Here is a 16512-nt window from a genome sequence, read left to right on the forward strand (position 1 = left end):
TGATAAAGATAGATAGAAAAGTAAGAAAAAAAATTACAGATGTTGAAAAGAGCAAAACAGCATTTTTGCGAGCAAATTTTCTACTAACTTTTCTATCCATCTTTATCAATTTTCAATTCTGATATTCTTTCTCCAACAATAAGGTTTTAAATCAAAATTGCCCAGATTTGCCCGGCCCGGATACTTGCGGAATTTTTTTTTTCAATTTCTTTTTTTCAGTCTGGATCATAATTGGAATAGAATACCGATTTGAATCTTGGCTTTGCATTTCAACTAAAATTAGATAGATTCTACATATTCGAAATTCATTATTTCGGAATCTGAAACCTGTTATTCAAACCATTTTAAAATTTTGAACTTAAAATTTTTATCCGCAATTCATGAGAGTTGAACCATAAGAAATTTTAATGAGTCCTGAATTGGAAAATTTGAAACAATTTCATCATTTGAAAAATTTCATTCCAATTTACAATTTCAATTACGATAAATATTTTAAAAATCTATATTGAAACCCATGAATTTAGAATCAAGCAAGAGATTTATGGTTAGGGGTTCTGATCAAATTTCGCTTTTAGTTTTCAAATACCTAGCAATTTTTAACCGGAATACAGAATTCAGACTCAGAACAAAAATTTAAAAATCGTTTGCATAGATTCATAGATTAAGCTCGAATTTTAGTTTTATAATCAAGATTAAAGGGGTTGAAACTCTCCTCTCATGGATATTTTCAGTAGAGTTTAAAAAACTTTTTGGATTGAAACTCAAAATTCAACATTGAAGGGCCTCGTCTTTATCATGGGTTTTTAATAAGAATTGTTACTAATCAGGTTCAAAATTTGATATCAACAATTTTAAATTCAAAATTCATTCATCAAAAACTACAAATATGAAGAAATTTTACTGGTGTTTGCTACTCATGATTGTCAACTGAATTTGCAAAACGAAAATTATTTCTAATCAGTACTTCATCGGTAATCAAATTTCATACTGATATGTAATATTCCTTAAGAATCCACTTTCAGCCTAAATTTTATTTTGTGTTCTTCAAAATGTTCAACTCCACATCCAAAAGGAGTCTTTATAAATTACACAAGGCCACAAGTTAAAATATCATTCCAAATTGTGAAAAACTGTTAAATTTTACTTTTTTTAATCATTGTTTCTCTGAAACAAGAGAATCCAGGCAAAATATTATTCCTTGATTTGATGAAGTACCGAATAAAAACAAATTCAGAAACAATTTTATTTTTTCACGCAGATTTGTAAGTTTATAAGTTATCAATGATTGGTTTCAATTCATCCTTATTTATTAGTTAACTTAAAAAAATCATAGCACCAAAACAAGAGAAAATCCGATAAAAAAACTTGAATTCAGAACCCCAAAATCTTTCAATTAAATCATTATAACATAGGCACAAAAAATACTTTTTCCTTGAGATATCAATAAAATCCTATTGATAAATTTAAAAATTATAAAATGTAAAAAAAAAATTATCTTATTATGTTCACTCATTGTTTTAATATTCCAATAAATTTACTGATTTCCATAGTGTAGTTTTTTTTTTCATTTTCAAATGAAAAATTCAATCATCCACTAATTTTTTGACAAAATTTTCTTGAGAAAAAAATTCATATTTTTGTTTCCATTTCAAAAATTAACTTTTCACATTGTGATTAAAATCAAATTCAAGATTTCACGACCCTGAAATTTCAAATTCAAGATATTAGCGCTGAATTTTACAATCAATCTTTCTTTTGAAATTAAGGAAATGAAATGAAAATTAAGATGATAAATTATTATCAATTAACCAATTGATTTCATTTGGCTCAACAATTTTTAATCTTATTTACAATTTTCGTTTCCTTTGACACAGTGTTTAATTTCCTCATGTTTGTATTCATTTAACGTTCGAGAACATACAAATTTTCCTTAACCTAGATTGATGGTGTACCTTTACTGCTTGCACATAAGCAAGACAAATCATTTGAAAAAATTTTTCATTCTTCTAAATATATCTAAAGACCACAAAATTTTGACTTCTGTGCAAAAAATAACTGAAGATGTATAATTTTTGTAACATTTTCTCTTCGATTAAAATGAGATTTTTAAAATCATTTTGAAAATTTTTAAATCAAAACTGATTTTTTACTGTTTTTTAAGCATAAATCAAATCATTCTGTGGTCTTCAGAATAGTTGTCGATTAAACTGAAACCTACAAAATCAAATGCTCTGAATGTCTTACAGCGATACGCAAAATTTTGAAGAATTTTTATATTTTTTCTCAATGGTAGAATCAGTGTTTTTGAAGGTTTCTTTTTTATGTTGAAGTTGTCAAAGTTATGTTAAAATTATTAAAAAAAAGTATAGCTATGTTAAACTGTTACTCGAAATGAATAGATTTTCAAGTTGTTTCTAGGTAGAAGAACTTTAAGAAGTTTGGCAGTTTAGAGCAAAAAATACTTTAGTCAGATTTTTTTTTTTTCCAATCACGACAATATTTGGAGAAAATCCGATGAATTGTCATGCAAAAAACAATTTTTCGGATTTTATGTTTTAAAATAGTTATAATAGTAAGTGCAATTCGAAAACGAAATTTGATTGATTTGGATTTATTGAGAAATAATTAAATTTAGAACAAAGTTTTTAAGTTTCAAGAACATATTCCACCTGTTAAAAAGTCATTTAAATGCCAATAAATTTATAAATTTCCTCGTGTTTCGACTTGGTAAAATAAAGTATTATGACAAATATTGGTTAGAGTATCGAAAAATTTGGGAAACTCCAAATTTTATTTGACTGTGTTATTTGCATCATATCCTTGAACTCTCAATTTATTTAACCAAAGATGTGTGATAAAATATGATGCTTTTGAAGAAATTCTCAGAAAATCCTTTGAAGATCATAGACCCAGTACGGTGTGACATTTTATTTTGTTTATAGCTAGCCTTGGAAATATGTTGAAAATTGTATTGCATTACTGCTCAAGATCCATCCTCACCAACCCTTTTCCAGGTTAAGCATGAGGGAAGCAAATAAATAATTAAATAATGATTTCGTAATTTATAATTTTTAATTTTATAACTGTTAGTAACCAGTTTTCTGAAAAATTAAATATTAAGGCATTTTTTTGTTTGCTTGCTTGAAACACTTAAATGTTTGATTTTAAATTAAAACTTTCTGAATTTACAAATAAAGTTGAGGTTTGATATCCTGTCTTGAGATCGACTTAAATGTATCATCAAGATAATTTCGCATTTACTGCTATTGAAGTTATATATCATTTTGAACTTGCTGCTAGTGAATAGTTGTATAACTCTAAAGCATCTCAAAAGCGCTATACGCCCTCTAGAAAACTATCAACACCCTCCGAGGGGGGGAAGGGATCTTTGAAAATTCCTGTTTTGGAAAAAATAATTCAATACATTCGAAAAAAAAGTACAATTTTTTTTTTAAATAAAAGCAGTTTTGTTCTATTTGCAAATTTTTCATCATGAAATTTGGTTATCAAAGAACTGCTTCAACATCATCCCTTTGATCTTGAAAGGATTAATGAGCTGTTATGTTTATTTAATTTTTTGTTCATTACTGATATCAGTCTATATTCTGAGTGGATCGTGATAGTTGGTTGTCATGAAATTATCAATATCTGTTCAATTGCTAATGTTTATCCAGTTTTCGGTTTAAAAGGACTAAAAATACTGTGTTTATCTTAAAACTAGAAAATTGCGTCAAAGCCTGCAATAATTCTAGGGTAGAAGACAAACTTTTAGAATTTTCTTTGTCTGATGCTCTCTCACAGTGAAATGAGAACTAATATGGCAAAAAATGGTCACCGGACCTCTTATATTCGGATTTTACTAGATTTTTGCCTAGAATCGGGCACCCTGAATTAAGGATCGAGTCTCCTGTAACTAATGAAATATCACAATTTTTGTAGTCGCACGGAAATGCTTCTAGTTCATCTACGAGTTCATGTACCGTACCAATTTTTGAAGCATATAAACATGAAACTACGTGCTATAAGAAAATGCAAAATACGGTGGGTTGCTAAATTTTCCCAAAAAGATATGATAAAAATAAGAAAAGGGGATCAAGTATCCCCATTCTCCCCTGAAGTGTAAATCGGATTAAACTGTGCGCTGTCTTTTTTAAATTAAACTGATAATGGTTTCACCAGAAAAATAGTTTTTTTCTAGTCTTGAATTAGATATAAGATTTTTTTAAGTTGATCAAATAATAAAATATGTACATTGAGCTCAACAATGCCAATCTTCAATATTTCTTACATTTTCAAAAAAAAGAAGAAATATTTGCTTATTCAAAAAAACAAAAAAATACACGCTCTTTCAATTCAATTTCTTTCTTTTTACCCTTTTAAAACAAGAAAAACGAAATGTCAAAGTTTATTATCATCCCATTGGACGACTATCGGCTTTGATCGTGCATATTTAACATGTTCCTCCGCAAGGGTATGTGTATCTGTGGCCTTTCCCGGATGCGGTGAAAGTGAAAATCCCTCCTCTTCTGGTTCACTCATCTGCTCCTTCACATTCTCCTTGACGAGACGACGGACGTCGCCTTTTGGTCGTCGCTTAGTTGTTCCGTAAGATTTCCCAGAAGAGCATCCCGGAAGGAGGGGTTTGGCCTTGTTTGAAAATCAGTTCATCCCCTCTAATCCGCGTACTTCCCCCTTTTGGCTCGTTTCCGTTTGCAGCGTTCGTTTGCCGCATATAAAGAACGCATTTGCGAGATAATAGAATAATATTTGAACAGCATTTAAATTAAAAGGGAATGTTGCTGCACGCGAACCATTTGCCTCCTCTTTCCTTCTGTATTTAAGGAAAAGCCTCCGCCCTCGTGGTGCCTTGTGTGCAAATTCGTTCAAATACCAGATAAACCATTTCCCAGCAAACAGCATTTGACGGACTGCAGCCACAAGGGGAAGATCTCGTTCTTTGATGTGTTTATTGCTAGTAAATGGAAAACCCTCTTGAAAACTTTTAGCCCTCCCCGTTCCCGGCCCCGATTCCCTGGACAATGTGGGGGAGGAGGATCAGCTAAACACCCTCTTTCGACACCCTCCGAAGAAGTTTCGGAGCAGGAAAAAGTGATTCCTTGGAAGAACCAACTCAACCACCACCGAGAGCGCGCCTTCAGGCGTCTGATCAGCTTCGACGTCTCCCACGCATCCACTTTTCAATGACGACAACGAAGAAGAACGACGCTCACTGGTCAAATTTCCATTCACCAAAAGTCAAAAAGCGGGTAATCCAGAACCGGAACGATAATTCAACGAGAGTAAGGAAAAAATAAATAATCGTTCGAGAAATTCAACACTGAACAAATAGTGACCGAGAATTCAACGATTCTTTTTTGGGCAAATATACTTCTTTTTTTTGGAGGTAAATCAATTTGGCAGATGCCTGCCGGGGATTTTCGCGTTTCCGTCGTTGTTTTGGTTTGGTTGAGGGTAGAGAACCGTTTCTGGTGTGTACACAGTTTCAAATTATGCGGCCTACAAGACGAACTGTCATACATAAATGATGCGGCCCCGGATACTGAATGCGACTATCTGTCACGCTGGGCTAGTTAGAGGAAATTCATGAACGAGCAAAAACTGGAAGTTGTGGGTGCGGTGTTTTGGTTTGTTTATTTTCATTGATTTTTTTTGTACTGGGAAAATAACTCTCAGAACACATGATGTTTGATTTAATGTTGAATTCGTATTTGCTCCACAATACCTCACAACAATTTTTGCCGAGCAAATAAGATTTGTTTTAATCATAAGATTTAAAAAAAGATTTTCACCATCTGATGTAAGATTTCAGTTTTTTGGGAATGTTATACAATTTTACAATAAATTTTTATTTGCGGTTTTATTGAAGTTTCTTGTGCGCCATAGTTCAAAGTTTTGTTCTATTATGAACTTCAAAACTGCCATAAAACTTCGTAATTGAACAAGGTTTACTTGATAATATGCGTAAATTATCTTTAAACAAATAAACAGTCAAAAACTTATTGTTTTAATGTATGACTATTCAATGAGAAAATAATTTTTTAATTTGCAATTCCTATGGTAAATGACAATAAATCAAAAGACTTTCCTTAAATGGGAAGCTCTACAATTTCTCTTTTTAAGATTTTTGAATAGGGTTACCAGAGTCACCCAATAAAAATAAAGGACAATTAGCCGGTAAGGGTGAAAAAGATCCAGATTATAATTTTGTTTATTTTATCAAAACTACTGAACCAAATTTTGAAATAACTATATCATTTTGAATTCTTCCAAGTTTCTGCTACCAGAGGGTTTTGAAAATTTGGGTTTTGATTTTTGTGGTCTTAAGAAATCGACCTCAAAACACTAATGTCCAGGGTCTTAAGAAATCGACCTCAAAACACTAATGTCCAGGGTGTTTTGCATCAAAGATAACTCTTTTTAGTGAAATCGTGTTCAAAATCTTTGGATTGATACGCATTGAGATAGATTAAGTGCTTATACTTAAATAATTAAGGTGAATGGTTTAACAGAAGACAGCTGGGTAATTGAAAAGTTCTTTAAACAAATTTCCAAAGATTTTAAAAACCATCATTTCATGAAAATTATGGATGTTTGAATGAAAATGTTTTGTTTTTTGATCAATTACATTTATTTCTAGTCGAAAGTGATAATTTTTTTCAAGACTGATAGGGTGATCAATTTGCGTAGGTACTAAATCATAGAATTTAAACATATTGAGGACTTAATGGGAGATTTATTAGAGTTTGCTTGATGCTTTTCGTTACACTGCGCACACACTTCAAACAAATTTATCAAATAATGTTATTAGAAATAAACGGCTTTTTGATTAGCACTAGAGTATAAAATTTGCATATTTGATCCATTTTATGTCTAAATAAAGCATGACGTGCTCCGGAAACATCTTATTGTGTGTTTTTCGCAGTTCTAAATATGATAAAAAAAATCGCATATAAAATAAAATTAAGTAATATTTTATTGATTTTGATGTTTGTACTTAAAAAATCACTTATCATCCCAGTTTAATGATAACAAGCTTATTATTCATTTAACAAAAAAATGGTTTCCAAAAAAAAAGTCACTGATTTTCAGTTGAGATACTGGCCCTCATCTATTTTTATGTCATCAGAAGGAGACATGATACCAGAAAGAAGAAGAGGAAGATTTTTCAGTTTTTCTTAAAACTCCATTCATGGCATATGATATTTGAAACAAAAAACTTTTATTACTTCAAATGAATTTTTTAAAACAGCCGAAAAAGTGAAATATCACTATTCGAACCGGGAAAGTCTTAAACGTCATCTTTTTTTGGCCATTTTGTCTTTCGTCTCTATTGTCAGACGCAACCAAAGTGATAATAAACTTTTTCTCAATAAACAGATAAAGAAAAGATTTAAGACTAAGAGTCCAAAATTAAAAGAATAGAAGAAATAGAAGAAAATTAAATTGAATTTTCTTGGAGACACAGTGTAAAAGTTTGAAAGTGAAATTCAAAATTTGAAATAAAACAGGGGAACAAATTTCGAAGGAAATTCTAATATGAATTTGAGAATAAAAAAACAATCAGGGCCAAAGCAGGAATGGTGAAAAATATTTTGTCTGTATTTCATATGTTTATTTCATTTTAACACCCTTAAAACAATTTACTATTTTAAAAATTATGTGAAGTTTTAAGAGAAATCTTGAAACTTTAGAAACAATTCAAGAATTGAAAATTACAATAAAATAAATTGCGTTTGTAAAACCTATAAGGCTGGAACAAACATCAATTTCTTCATTTGTCACCCCCCCCCCCCCCCCCCTTCGAAATTTCCAAAAATTTTGAAGGGGAAAATAAATAATGTTTGGATTTTTTTTCTAAATTCCGGAAAAAAATTCCAATATCCGAAAGATTACAATACCAAAACACAAATTATGGAAGATGTGAGATTTTTAACCTTTTGTATTGTTAAATTTTATTGAATTTTTCGATAAAAAATTACTTGTTTTATAGATTTTGTGCAAAGATATAGTATTCAAGTTTGTTTCATACAAGCTTTCGACCAATTTATTCCAATTTATTGGTTTTCCGCATTATTTTTTAATATCCCCCCCCCCCTCGCGATGGTCCAACTCCGAGTGACAAAAGAAGGATTTTAATTTGTTACGGCATAAGAAGATTAGATTAAAATCACATAAACAACAAAGCTCTCAAAATGCACGAAGAATAAATCTTATTAATACAATTAATTGTATTAATAAGATTGAAGTTTCATAAACAAATTTTGAAAAAAATGTAGAAATTAAAAAGTCAAATAAATACATAAAAATAGTACAGAATGCAAATTTTCAATCAATGCCTTTGATTCAATATACACAATTATGATTATTATCATGAGCTGTAAATTTGTTAGACACTGATTCTTAAGTTATGAGGTTTAGAAGTTTGAAATCAAAATTTCAGGCACCCCTGGAAATATATAAAGAATAATCATTAAAACTATACTTTCGAATAAACCTAGAATTCATAATTCGGTACTGAAAAAATCAGGGTAACCAAATGATAAACATTGAAAATATATAAGCATGAGAAAGGAACAAAATCAGAATTTTCATTTTAAAAAACACAGAAATTCATGAAAATATAAACAGACGCCCAGTTGAAAATAAAAAAAAGAGGCATAAATTTACACAAATTAACATCAAACTTAAAATAAATGTTGGATTAAGTCAGAAATAAACTATTAAATAAGATAATAAGAGCTCATAGCGTTGTTGATTGATGATATATTTTCAACATTTTCAAATGACTGGTTGATCCCGAAATGTTAGCGTGAATTCAATTTCATTTGATAAGCAGCAGATTGAAGATTTTTTTGTTTGAAGAGAATTTTGTGATCAAAAACGGAAATGAAATAATTTTTCAGATTTAAATTTTTCCAGTTTTTAAAATAAAAGAGAATTTAGTGATCAAAAACGGAAATTAAATCATTTCTCAGATTCAAATTTTTCCAGTCTAAAAAAAAAGACAAATAAAATTGATTTTTGAAACTAACAATAAAATTGTATAAAATGACACGTTAAATTAATCATTGAAAGCTTAAATTGGAAACGTTTAGATTCGAAAATGTGAACGAACTATTGTAATTTGATAAGGAATCAAAAAGAGAAACTTTGGAAGAACACATTTCTCATTTACTAAATATGACAGATTAAAATAAAGCTAAAAATTACTGCTTCATATTTTGTTTTGTTATTTTCAAAGATGCTTTAAAAATCATGATAGATTAAAAATGAACATTAAAAAGTAGAAATAAGATAAACGGATTTACATGTTAAGGCGCAGGTTTGCTTGGTTTTAATATTTTGTTTATTTACATATAAGGTTTTGTAGTAGACAAAGAGCACAAACAATTTTTTTTTAATTTTAAGGTTTTGCAAACAAATTAAAAATTGAAGAATTGAGAATTTGGTAAATAATTTAAAATTCCATCTAAACATTAGGAAAAAAAAATTCAGTTTGATATACAGTAGTTTTTTATAGTTTGATATACAGTAGTTTTAATAACCGAAAAAAATTAACCGTGAATATTTCTATGGTCTTTAATCAATAATTTATAATGTTTTTAGAAGTGAAAACGTTTTGTATCAATAAACTTTAATCATAAGATGTATTAATTCTCAAATATTACTAAACACAAAGGATCGATTTCTGTTCAAATTATTCATCTCTATAACAACCATAAGATTTTTTTCTTGAAATAAAACCATGTAGAATATCCATTTGATATTCTTCATCTAATGAAAGTAAATTATTTTTTTTTTATTGAAATTTAAAAGTCTTTATCTCTTATTTCGATTTTGAAAATGAGTTTAATGAAAAATGCATCAAAAATTTTTCTTCTGCAAATCTTTACATCTATGATTGACAATAATTTTAATCATATTTTATAATTTGCTCAACTTAGACTTTTAAAGTGTGTTTCTCGAAATTTGCATTATATGCCCATAATCCTTTGTTTTGCATGTGTAGAAAAACATAAATTTTAGTCCTTTTTACATATTTCACGGCAAAGCTAGCAAAATTTCAATTTGATCTTCTAAAATGATCTATTCAGACAATACTTAGGCTGTCCAATCAGGACTGCGCTCGCTACGCTTTCAAATAAACAAATTTAACAGAGAAATCAGAGTTACTTTTCTCTTTTCAAAAACGCTTAAATTCATCCACATCTTTAAATATTTCGCATAACCAAAAAGTTTATTTTTAAGGGACGAAGCACAAATAACAACACGAGCATAAGCGTGATGTTAAAAAACTTAGATCGATTGTTACAAGTGTTTTTTTTTTATCCAAATGACGATTTAAAAAACTGTGCAGTAAAAAAAAAGCAGTTCAGATTACTGAATATCTATAACGTAAACCATTAAAAATATCATGAACAAAGATGTTCTACGCTTTTGAAAGAAAATTAAGATCCTGGAAATGGTTTTTGAATGATTTTTGAAAAGCGTGATAAAACCGAAACAATAATCGTGATAAAATCGAGCGTGAATTTGGCGAGTGTTGATAAAATCGAACAGTGAAAAAATCGAAAAACTACTGTTCTTAAGTTGAGAAATAAAAAAAAACAGCAAGAAATTTTAAAAAATCAATTTGTTTTAACTAAAAAAATTGGATTATTTATCAAACCCCTTTGAAATGTGAAATTGAGTATTAAACAGACAAAAAACACAAAAAAAGTTGAGGGTGGAAAATTTTTTTTTGGAAAATATTTTGTGCAAGCAGAAAGATTGTCTTGACAGTATTCTTTTTAATATTCATTCTTAATCACGTGTCGACATGTAGCTGTCACATGGATACCACCTTGTCTATGTGTTTATAAATAAATCAATAAATTTGTAAAATTAAAACAGTTGAATTCGAATTCAAATTATGTGACACTTCTAATAAAAAACACTTTTTAAGTCGAGGAAGGGTTTTCAAGTGTAATGATTTGAGTTTGAATAATATAGTTGAATGTTGTTGCAATTCAAAATTCATCCAAAAAAAATGTGCCTAAAATTTGTCAACGTTTAAATTCCGACATGTTTGTAATCAAGTCTATTGTCTCCACAATCAAGTCCGTATTTTATTTTACAGATTATATCGTATAGAGTGTTGAATCAAAGCAATCAAAAGATTTCTTTTAATTCAACCACGGTAAATGAAAAGTTCATATACCAGTATTTCGATAGCAACTTACTACCTTCTTCAGTGAACGTTTTCGAATCGAAAACGTTCACTGAAGAAGGTAGTTAGTTGCTATCGAAATACTGGTATATGAACTTTTCATATACCGTGGTTTAATTAAAAGGAATCTTTCGATTGCTTTGATTCAGTTGAATCATTCAACCAAGTAGGCTCACAAACACAACAGAGTAAAAAGTTGTTATTTAAACTCATTTTTGTATATCTGCACCTATAATGTGCGGCCAATGCATATTCTTTATCGTATCATGCATTGCATGATTTTATTACGACAATCCGTATATCTGCACCTACAATGTACGACCCCTGCATATTCTTTATCGAATTTAAATACATTGCATAATTTTATTACGACAATACAATCCAAATCAAGAATTTGTGTGCTTATGTTCCTATATGGCCTCCAAAATTATACGTATACACTGGTTTTGCTGCATTATATACGATATATTTACACGTATATTTGCACGTATATTTGTGTTACAAATTCGAAATACCCACAAAAAGGTTTGTTTGGTTTTTTTTCTTTCTTTTTTTGATATTTCAGGTTTCTCTGATACTTTCAGACACCTTTGAAAATTTCATAATTTTCAGGTATGAAGATGTACCAGGACAAACTCAGAACATAAGATTTGATTTTAACAGAGCAAAACCTTCCTGTATAACTGGTCTGCTCGGAAACTTGAGCAACCAGTGATGTCAACCTTCGAGATTTTGTCTGAATCTTCCAGACTTTTTTACCTTTTGTCATACATTTTTTAGGTTTCCAGACTTCCAGAAACTTCCAGAAACTTCCAGAAACTTCCAGACTTTTGAGTTTTGAAACGTTTTTTTTTTTGACAAAACATTCAAGACAAGACAAGACATTCAAAATTTTCGATGCAAAACGGTTGGAAATGATTGGAATTACTAATTGAAAAGTACGGAATGTTACGATGATGGAAAAAAGCTGGAAGCAAAGCCATAGAACATAGTACTGCTAGCACCACCACAATGGTCTCAGGCATTGATATTGTATATAATATATGATTATTATCAAACAATAAGTAGTATTTCCTACACTGCAATATTGAAAATGGCGACCAAAAAAGGTAGTCACCTCAAAAGTGCGCCATCCAGACTTTTTCAGCCATTTTTTCTAAATCTTCCAGATATTTCTGAAAAAATAAAATTGGCATCTCTGTGAGAAGCACTGATTGCTTCTTCATTTGAGCGATAAGTAGCGACAAGCTCAAAACCACGTGAGTGAGCCTCGGTGTATGCAGCATTATCGTACGCGCAATGCTTATTGCCTTGCACGCTGATCAAAAATAGCAATGACGTCACTTGTTTACACTCATACAAGTTGTTTACTCGTGGGAGTAGCCTACCTTGTTTTTTTTTTCACCGTGGCCCAAAACATTCGACTATGTGCGCGCTCGACTAAAATCTCGAGTCGATGGGTGGATGATAGTGAAACAACAGAGAGTTCATTAGTGAGCAACTGCGTTGCCAGATTGCTAAGGGGACAGATCCGTGGGTTAAAAAAAAAAAACTGATTTTGGTAAAAATGATTCTTAATGTTTCTTTTTTGTCGTCAGTTAGAATTTTCGTTAATGTATAGAAAATGACTATAAATAAAAATAATCCGTAGAAATCTGTAAGAAAATCCTGGAAATCCGGAGAATCTAGACATCGATCCATAAATCCGTAAAAGTGGTGAAAATATGCAGATCTAAACAGAAATCCGAATATCTGGACGCACTGGTGTGCAAGGAACACCAGGGTGCTTACAGCTATGGAGTAAGGAAAAGTAGGATAGGAGATCCAGTAGTCCAGGTTTAAATCATCCGACAGGATGAAAATCCCAGAAAAAAAGTGTCAGTAGTCGACCAATGGAGCTCGAAGTGTACCCATGCTGGAGCTTATTTAATCACCTTGACCGTGGAGTAGTTAACTAACGCACTGTTGAACTGAAGCGGAAATTTTGGGTTCAAGTCACGTCGATAAATCTTTTTTGAAAAATTCATGATATTCACGACCAATGTGTAATTTTCGTTCTTTGATGTCTCATGTTTCTCTAATACTATTCACAAACTTTGAAAATTTGATGAATTTTTTTTTTAATTGATGTTTTTATTTTAAGCCAACCCTATTCGAAATACATATATTTATTCCAGCTTAAAATTTTTCAAAACAGCGAATACATTTTGAGTGTAGTTATCGATCATGAATATAGGGGAAAACCTCTTTGCACCAATGTCGACCTTATTAATAAAGTACCAACGTTGCGATCAAAGAAATCAGTTGCTTCCTAATCGCTAATGCAGGAATTGCTAGGAGCGTTAATCAAGACATATGAAAACACCAAAAGTTACAATTATGATAAGATCTTCCCCTTGCATCGATCCGCAATCGAGGCCATACTCATCATAGCTCTCGAATCGACGTTGACATTCAATTACACATCTTGTTAAACGAAACATCAGAAGGGAAATCCCAACTGACAGACGGCAGCCCCGAGATTGTCTCATCTCATCATCCAGCCACATGCAGCCATCCATCATCCACTTTACATCATCTTGCCAGGGATGCCACCGTCTAATCATCGACACACTCCCTACTCCTGAATCGGAAAAGTTCTATTTTCTTTCTTCCTCTTCCCGACCAGGAACCCGAAAATACCCAGGAAAAAGCTTCGAGATGCTGCTCCATTTGCAAATGTTTCTGATGTACATTTGATGACTGTGTTAATCCATCATGATTACCGCCAACCGGTAGTGTTCCTTGGCTAGCTGACTGACTGGCAATGGTGTCGCGCGAAAAAACATTGAAAGAGAAAAAACTAACCCTCAGGGGCCGGAAAAAAAATGTACGAGAGAATCAAAAATTAAGCATGACACGCCATTTACACAGCGTGTGTGTGATGCTCCTACTTCGGGTGAATGGATTTTCCAAGGAAACCCATCGGTTAGAGCATTCCGTTTTTTTGGAATGAAAAATGTGTTTTCCCTTCGGATGCATCGCAGATCGAAAAGGTTCTAAGAGCACCGAAAGGGAACACTGACTGTTGATTTGATGTGACATCCTGTTCGATTCATTGGCACAGAAGAGGGTTATTCGAATGAATGAGCGAGAGCTGTTTTCCGGAATTGGTATCAGTTCATCTTCCTCAAAACAAGAACTAAATTGTTCAAAATTTCAATCTCAAATATTCAAACGAAAAAAAAAATCTTTTTATATGAACAAGAGATTCAAAATAAAATTTCTACAACTATCTCTTGGGTTGCACTGTATCTTTTCTAAGCTAAGGTTCTTTTTTTTAACTACACAAAGCAAAATAGTTTTTTTTTTTTATTTTCGGTTTAAGCACCAAATTCCAAAAATACATTTGAGTCGGTCAATAACGTTCACGATTTTATAAAATTTTTTAACTAATGTAAGTACTTAAAGAATGACCAAATCTGAAGACATCATATCAAAAATGGGCTTTAAGAGGAAACTCAAGCTTAATGCCAGGCGTTTATATTTCTACCTGTTTTAAGAACACGCTTATCGAATACACTTTAAATCAAAATAGTACAAAAACAACATTAAAGCACCGAACTACTTTATTATTCATCAAAACCGCAGCTCTTGGTTTCATCAGCAAACTTTCCCAACGAGCTGCAAGAAAGTTTCCTTCGAGTGATTTCCGCAAAACCCCAAAATTAGTTCTAATTAGCGAAAACCATCCTCCATGCTTCAATTCTAGTCTATCTTGCTCCACAATTCTCTCAAATATTGAAAGGATGGCCGAGGATGCTGTGGTGCTGTCGCTGTTGCTGCCAGCCAGGATAATCGAAACTTCCCTCAACAGCTAGCTAATGATGTTTGGATGCGGTTTCAAATTTTACTGAGCCTGCGACCCCATCAAAATTCGCACCAACAGCCGCTTCCAATCGCTACCATATTGATGACTGACACTGTTCAGCTTATTAAAAAAAAAATTACAAATAACTTTGTAAGTTCGGTTTTTTTTGTAGATGTTTTCAAATTTTCACTTTTATATTTTTCAAAAAAAATATTTATCTACAAAATTTATTGATAAAAAGTTATATCTACAAAAAATTTGTCAGCCAGTGTACTGGCAAGAAGGCTTCTGAGGTACTAAAGTCTTCAGGCCGTCGCCACAGAAACCGCAGGATTGTCAATGTTTCGTTCGATTTGGGCGCCGCTTTTCTGCGGCAACAACTGAAGCACTGAAGATGATGCTGATTTCGGTCGGCTCGTTGATCTCTTGGCAATGCAATGGATCTCGAATGGGATGCTAGATGTAATGAGCAAATTATGGTTTTTGTGGATATCAGAAATGATGAATGTTTAATGATGTTGGTTGGATGGAGGTTTGGTGTTTGAAGTGGGGTTGAAATTGAGACACCACAGTTTTTTTTATTTCTGAAATGTAATGAAGATCTAATTAAACCTTCTTTTTTTTCTTCCAGCGTGATGCAATCGTGTTGGATCCGTCCAGCTCTGATATTCGTAACTGCGTATCAAAGGGCAAAAGTGAGGTAAGTGTAACTTAAAAATTTTAGTATTATTTGGTCTTCAAGTGTAACAAGATTTTGAAGTTTTGAGGTTGTTGAAAACGTAGATTTCAGTGGTGGAATATACTTACTTACTTAATGATCCCGCGCCGATCCTCCGGTGCATAGGGCCGTGGTAAAAGACCTCCACTGTTGACGATCCGGAGCCAGCGTCTTCACCTGGTCCCAGTCAAGATTCTCGTCGACTGTTCGGATTTCAGCGGCTAGGCTTCGCCGCCACGAGTTTCTGGGTCTGCCTCTTCTTCGATGACCTTCTGGATTCCAATCTAGCGCCTCTCTGCAAATCTCGTCTTCATCTTTTCGCAGCGTATGCCCAATCCATCTCCACTTACGTTCCCGAATCTCGATTTCTAGCGCCTTTTGATGACACCGGTGATGTAGTTCCACATTCGAGATCCAGTTGCCAGGCCACCAAGCGCGGATGATATTCCGCAGGCAGCGGTTTACAAATACTTGCAGTTTTCGCGTCGTTACCGCATATGTGCACCAAGTTTCGCACCCGTACAGCAATACGGATTTGACGTTTGAGTTGAAGATTCTGATTTTCGTTCGTAGAGAGATCAGGCGTGACCGCCAGATGTTTCGGAGACTCGCAAACGCAAATCGGGCCTTTCTGATCCGGGTTTCGATGTCTTTCCTGGTACCACCATCAGGCGTTATCTGGCTACCAAGATACTGGAAGCACTCCACTTTCTC

The 16512-nt window shown here is 32.3% G+C and overlaps 1 protein-coding gene across 2 annotated transcripts in view; it reads left to right on the forward strand.

Moving 5' to 3' along the window:
- The window catches only part of LOC129750510 (semaphorin-2A), a 402306-nt gene that overhangs the window by 289291 nt on the left and 96503 nt on the right, over nucleotides 1–16512 (forward strand). For both annotated transcript variants that reach the window (XM_055745474.1, XM_055745473.1), the window contains one exon: nucleotides 15712–15780. In XM_055745474.1, coding sequence (XP_055601449.1) covers nucleotides 15712–15780 — 69 coding nt within the window. The remainder of the gene's footprint in view (nucleotides 1–15711; nucleotides 15781–16512) is intronic.

The sequence above is a fragment of the Uranotaenia lowii genome, chromosome 3, assembly GCF_029784155.1.
Source record: "Uranotaenia lowii strain MFRU-FL chromosome 3, ASM2978415v1, whole genome shotgun sequence".
Lineage (NCBI taxonomy): Eukaryota > Metazoa > Arthropoda > Insecta > Diptera > Culicidae > Uranotaenia > Uranotaenia lowii.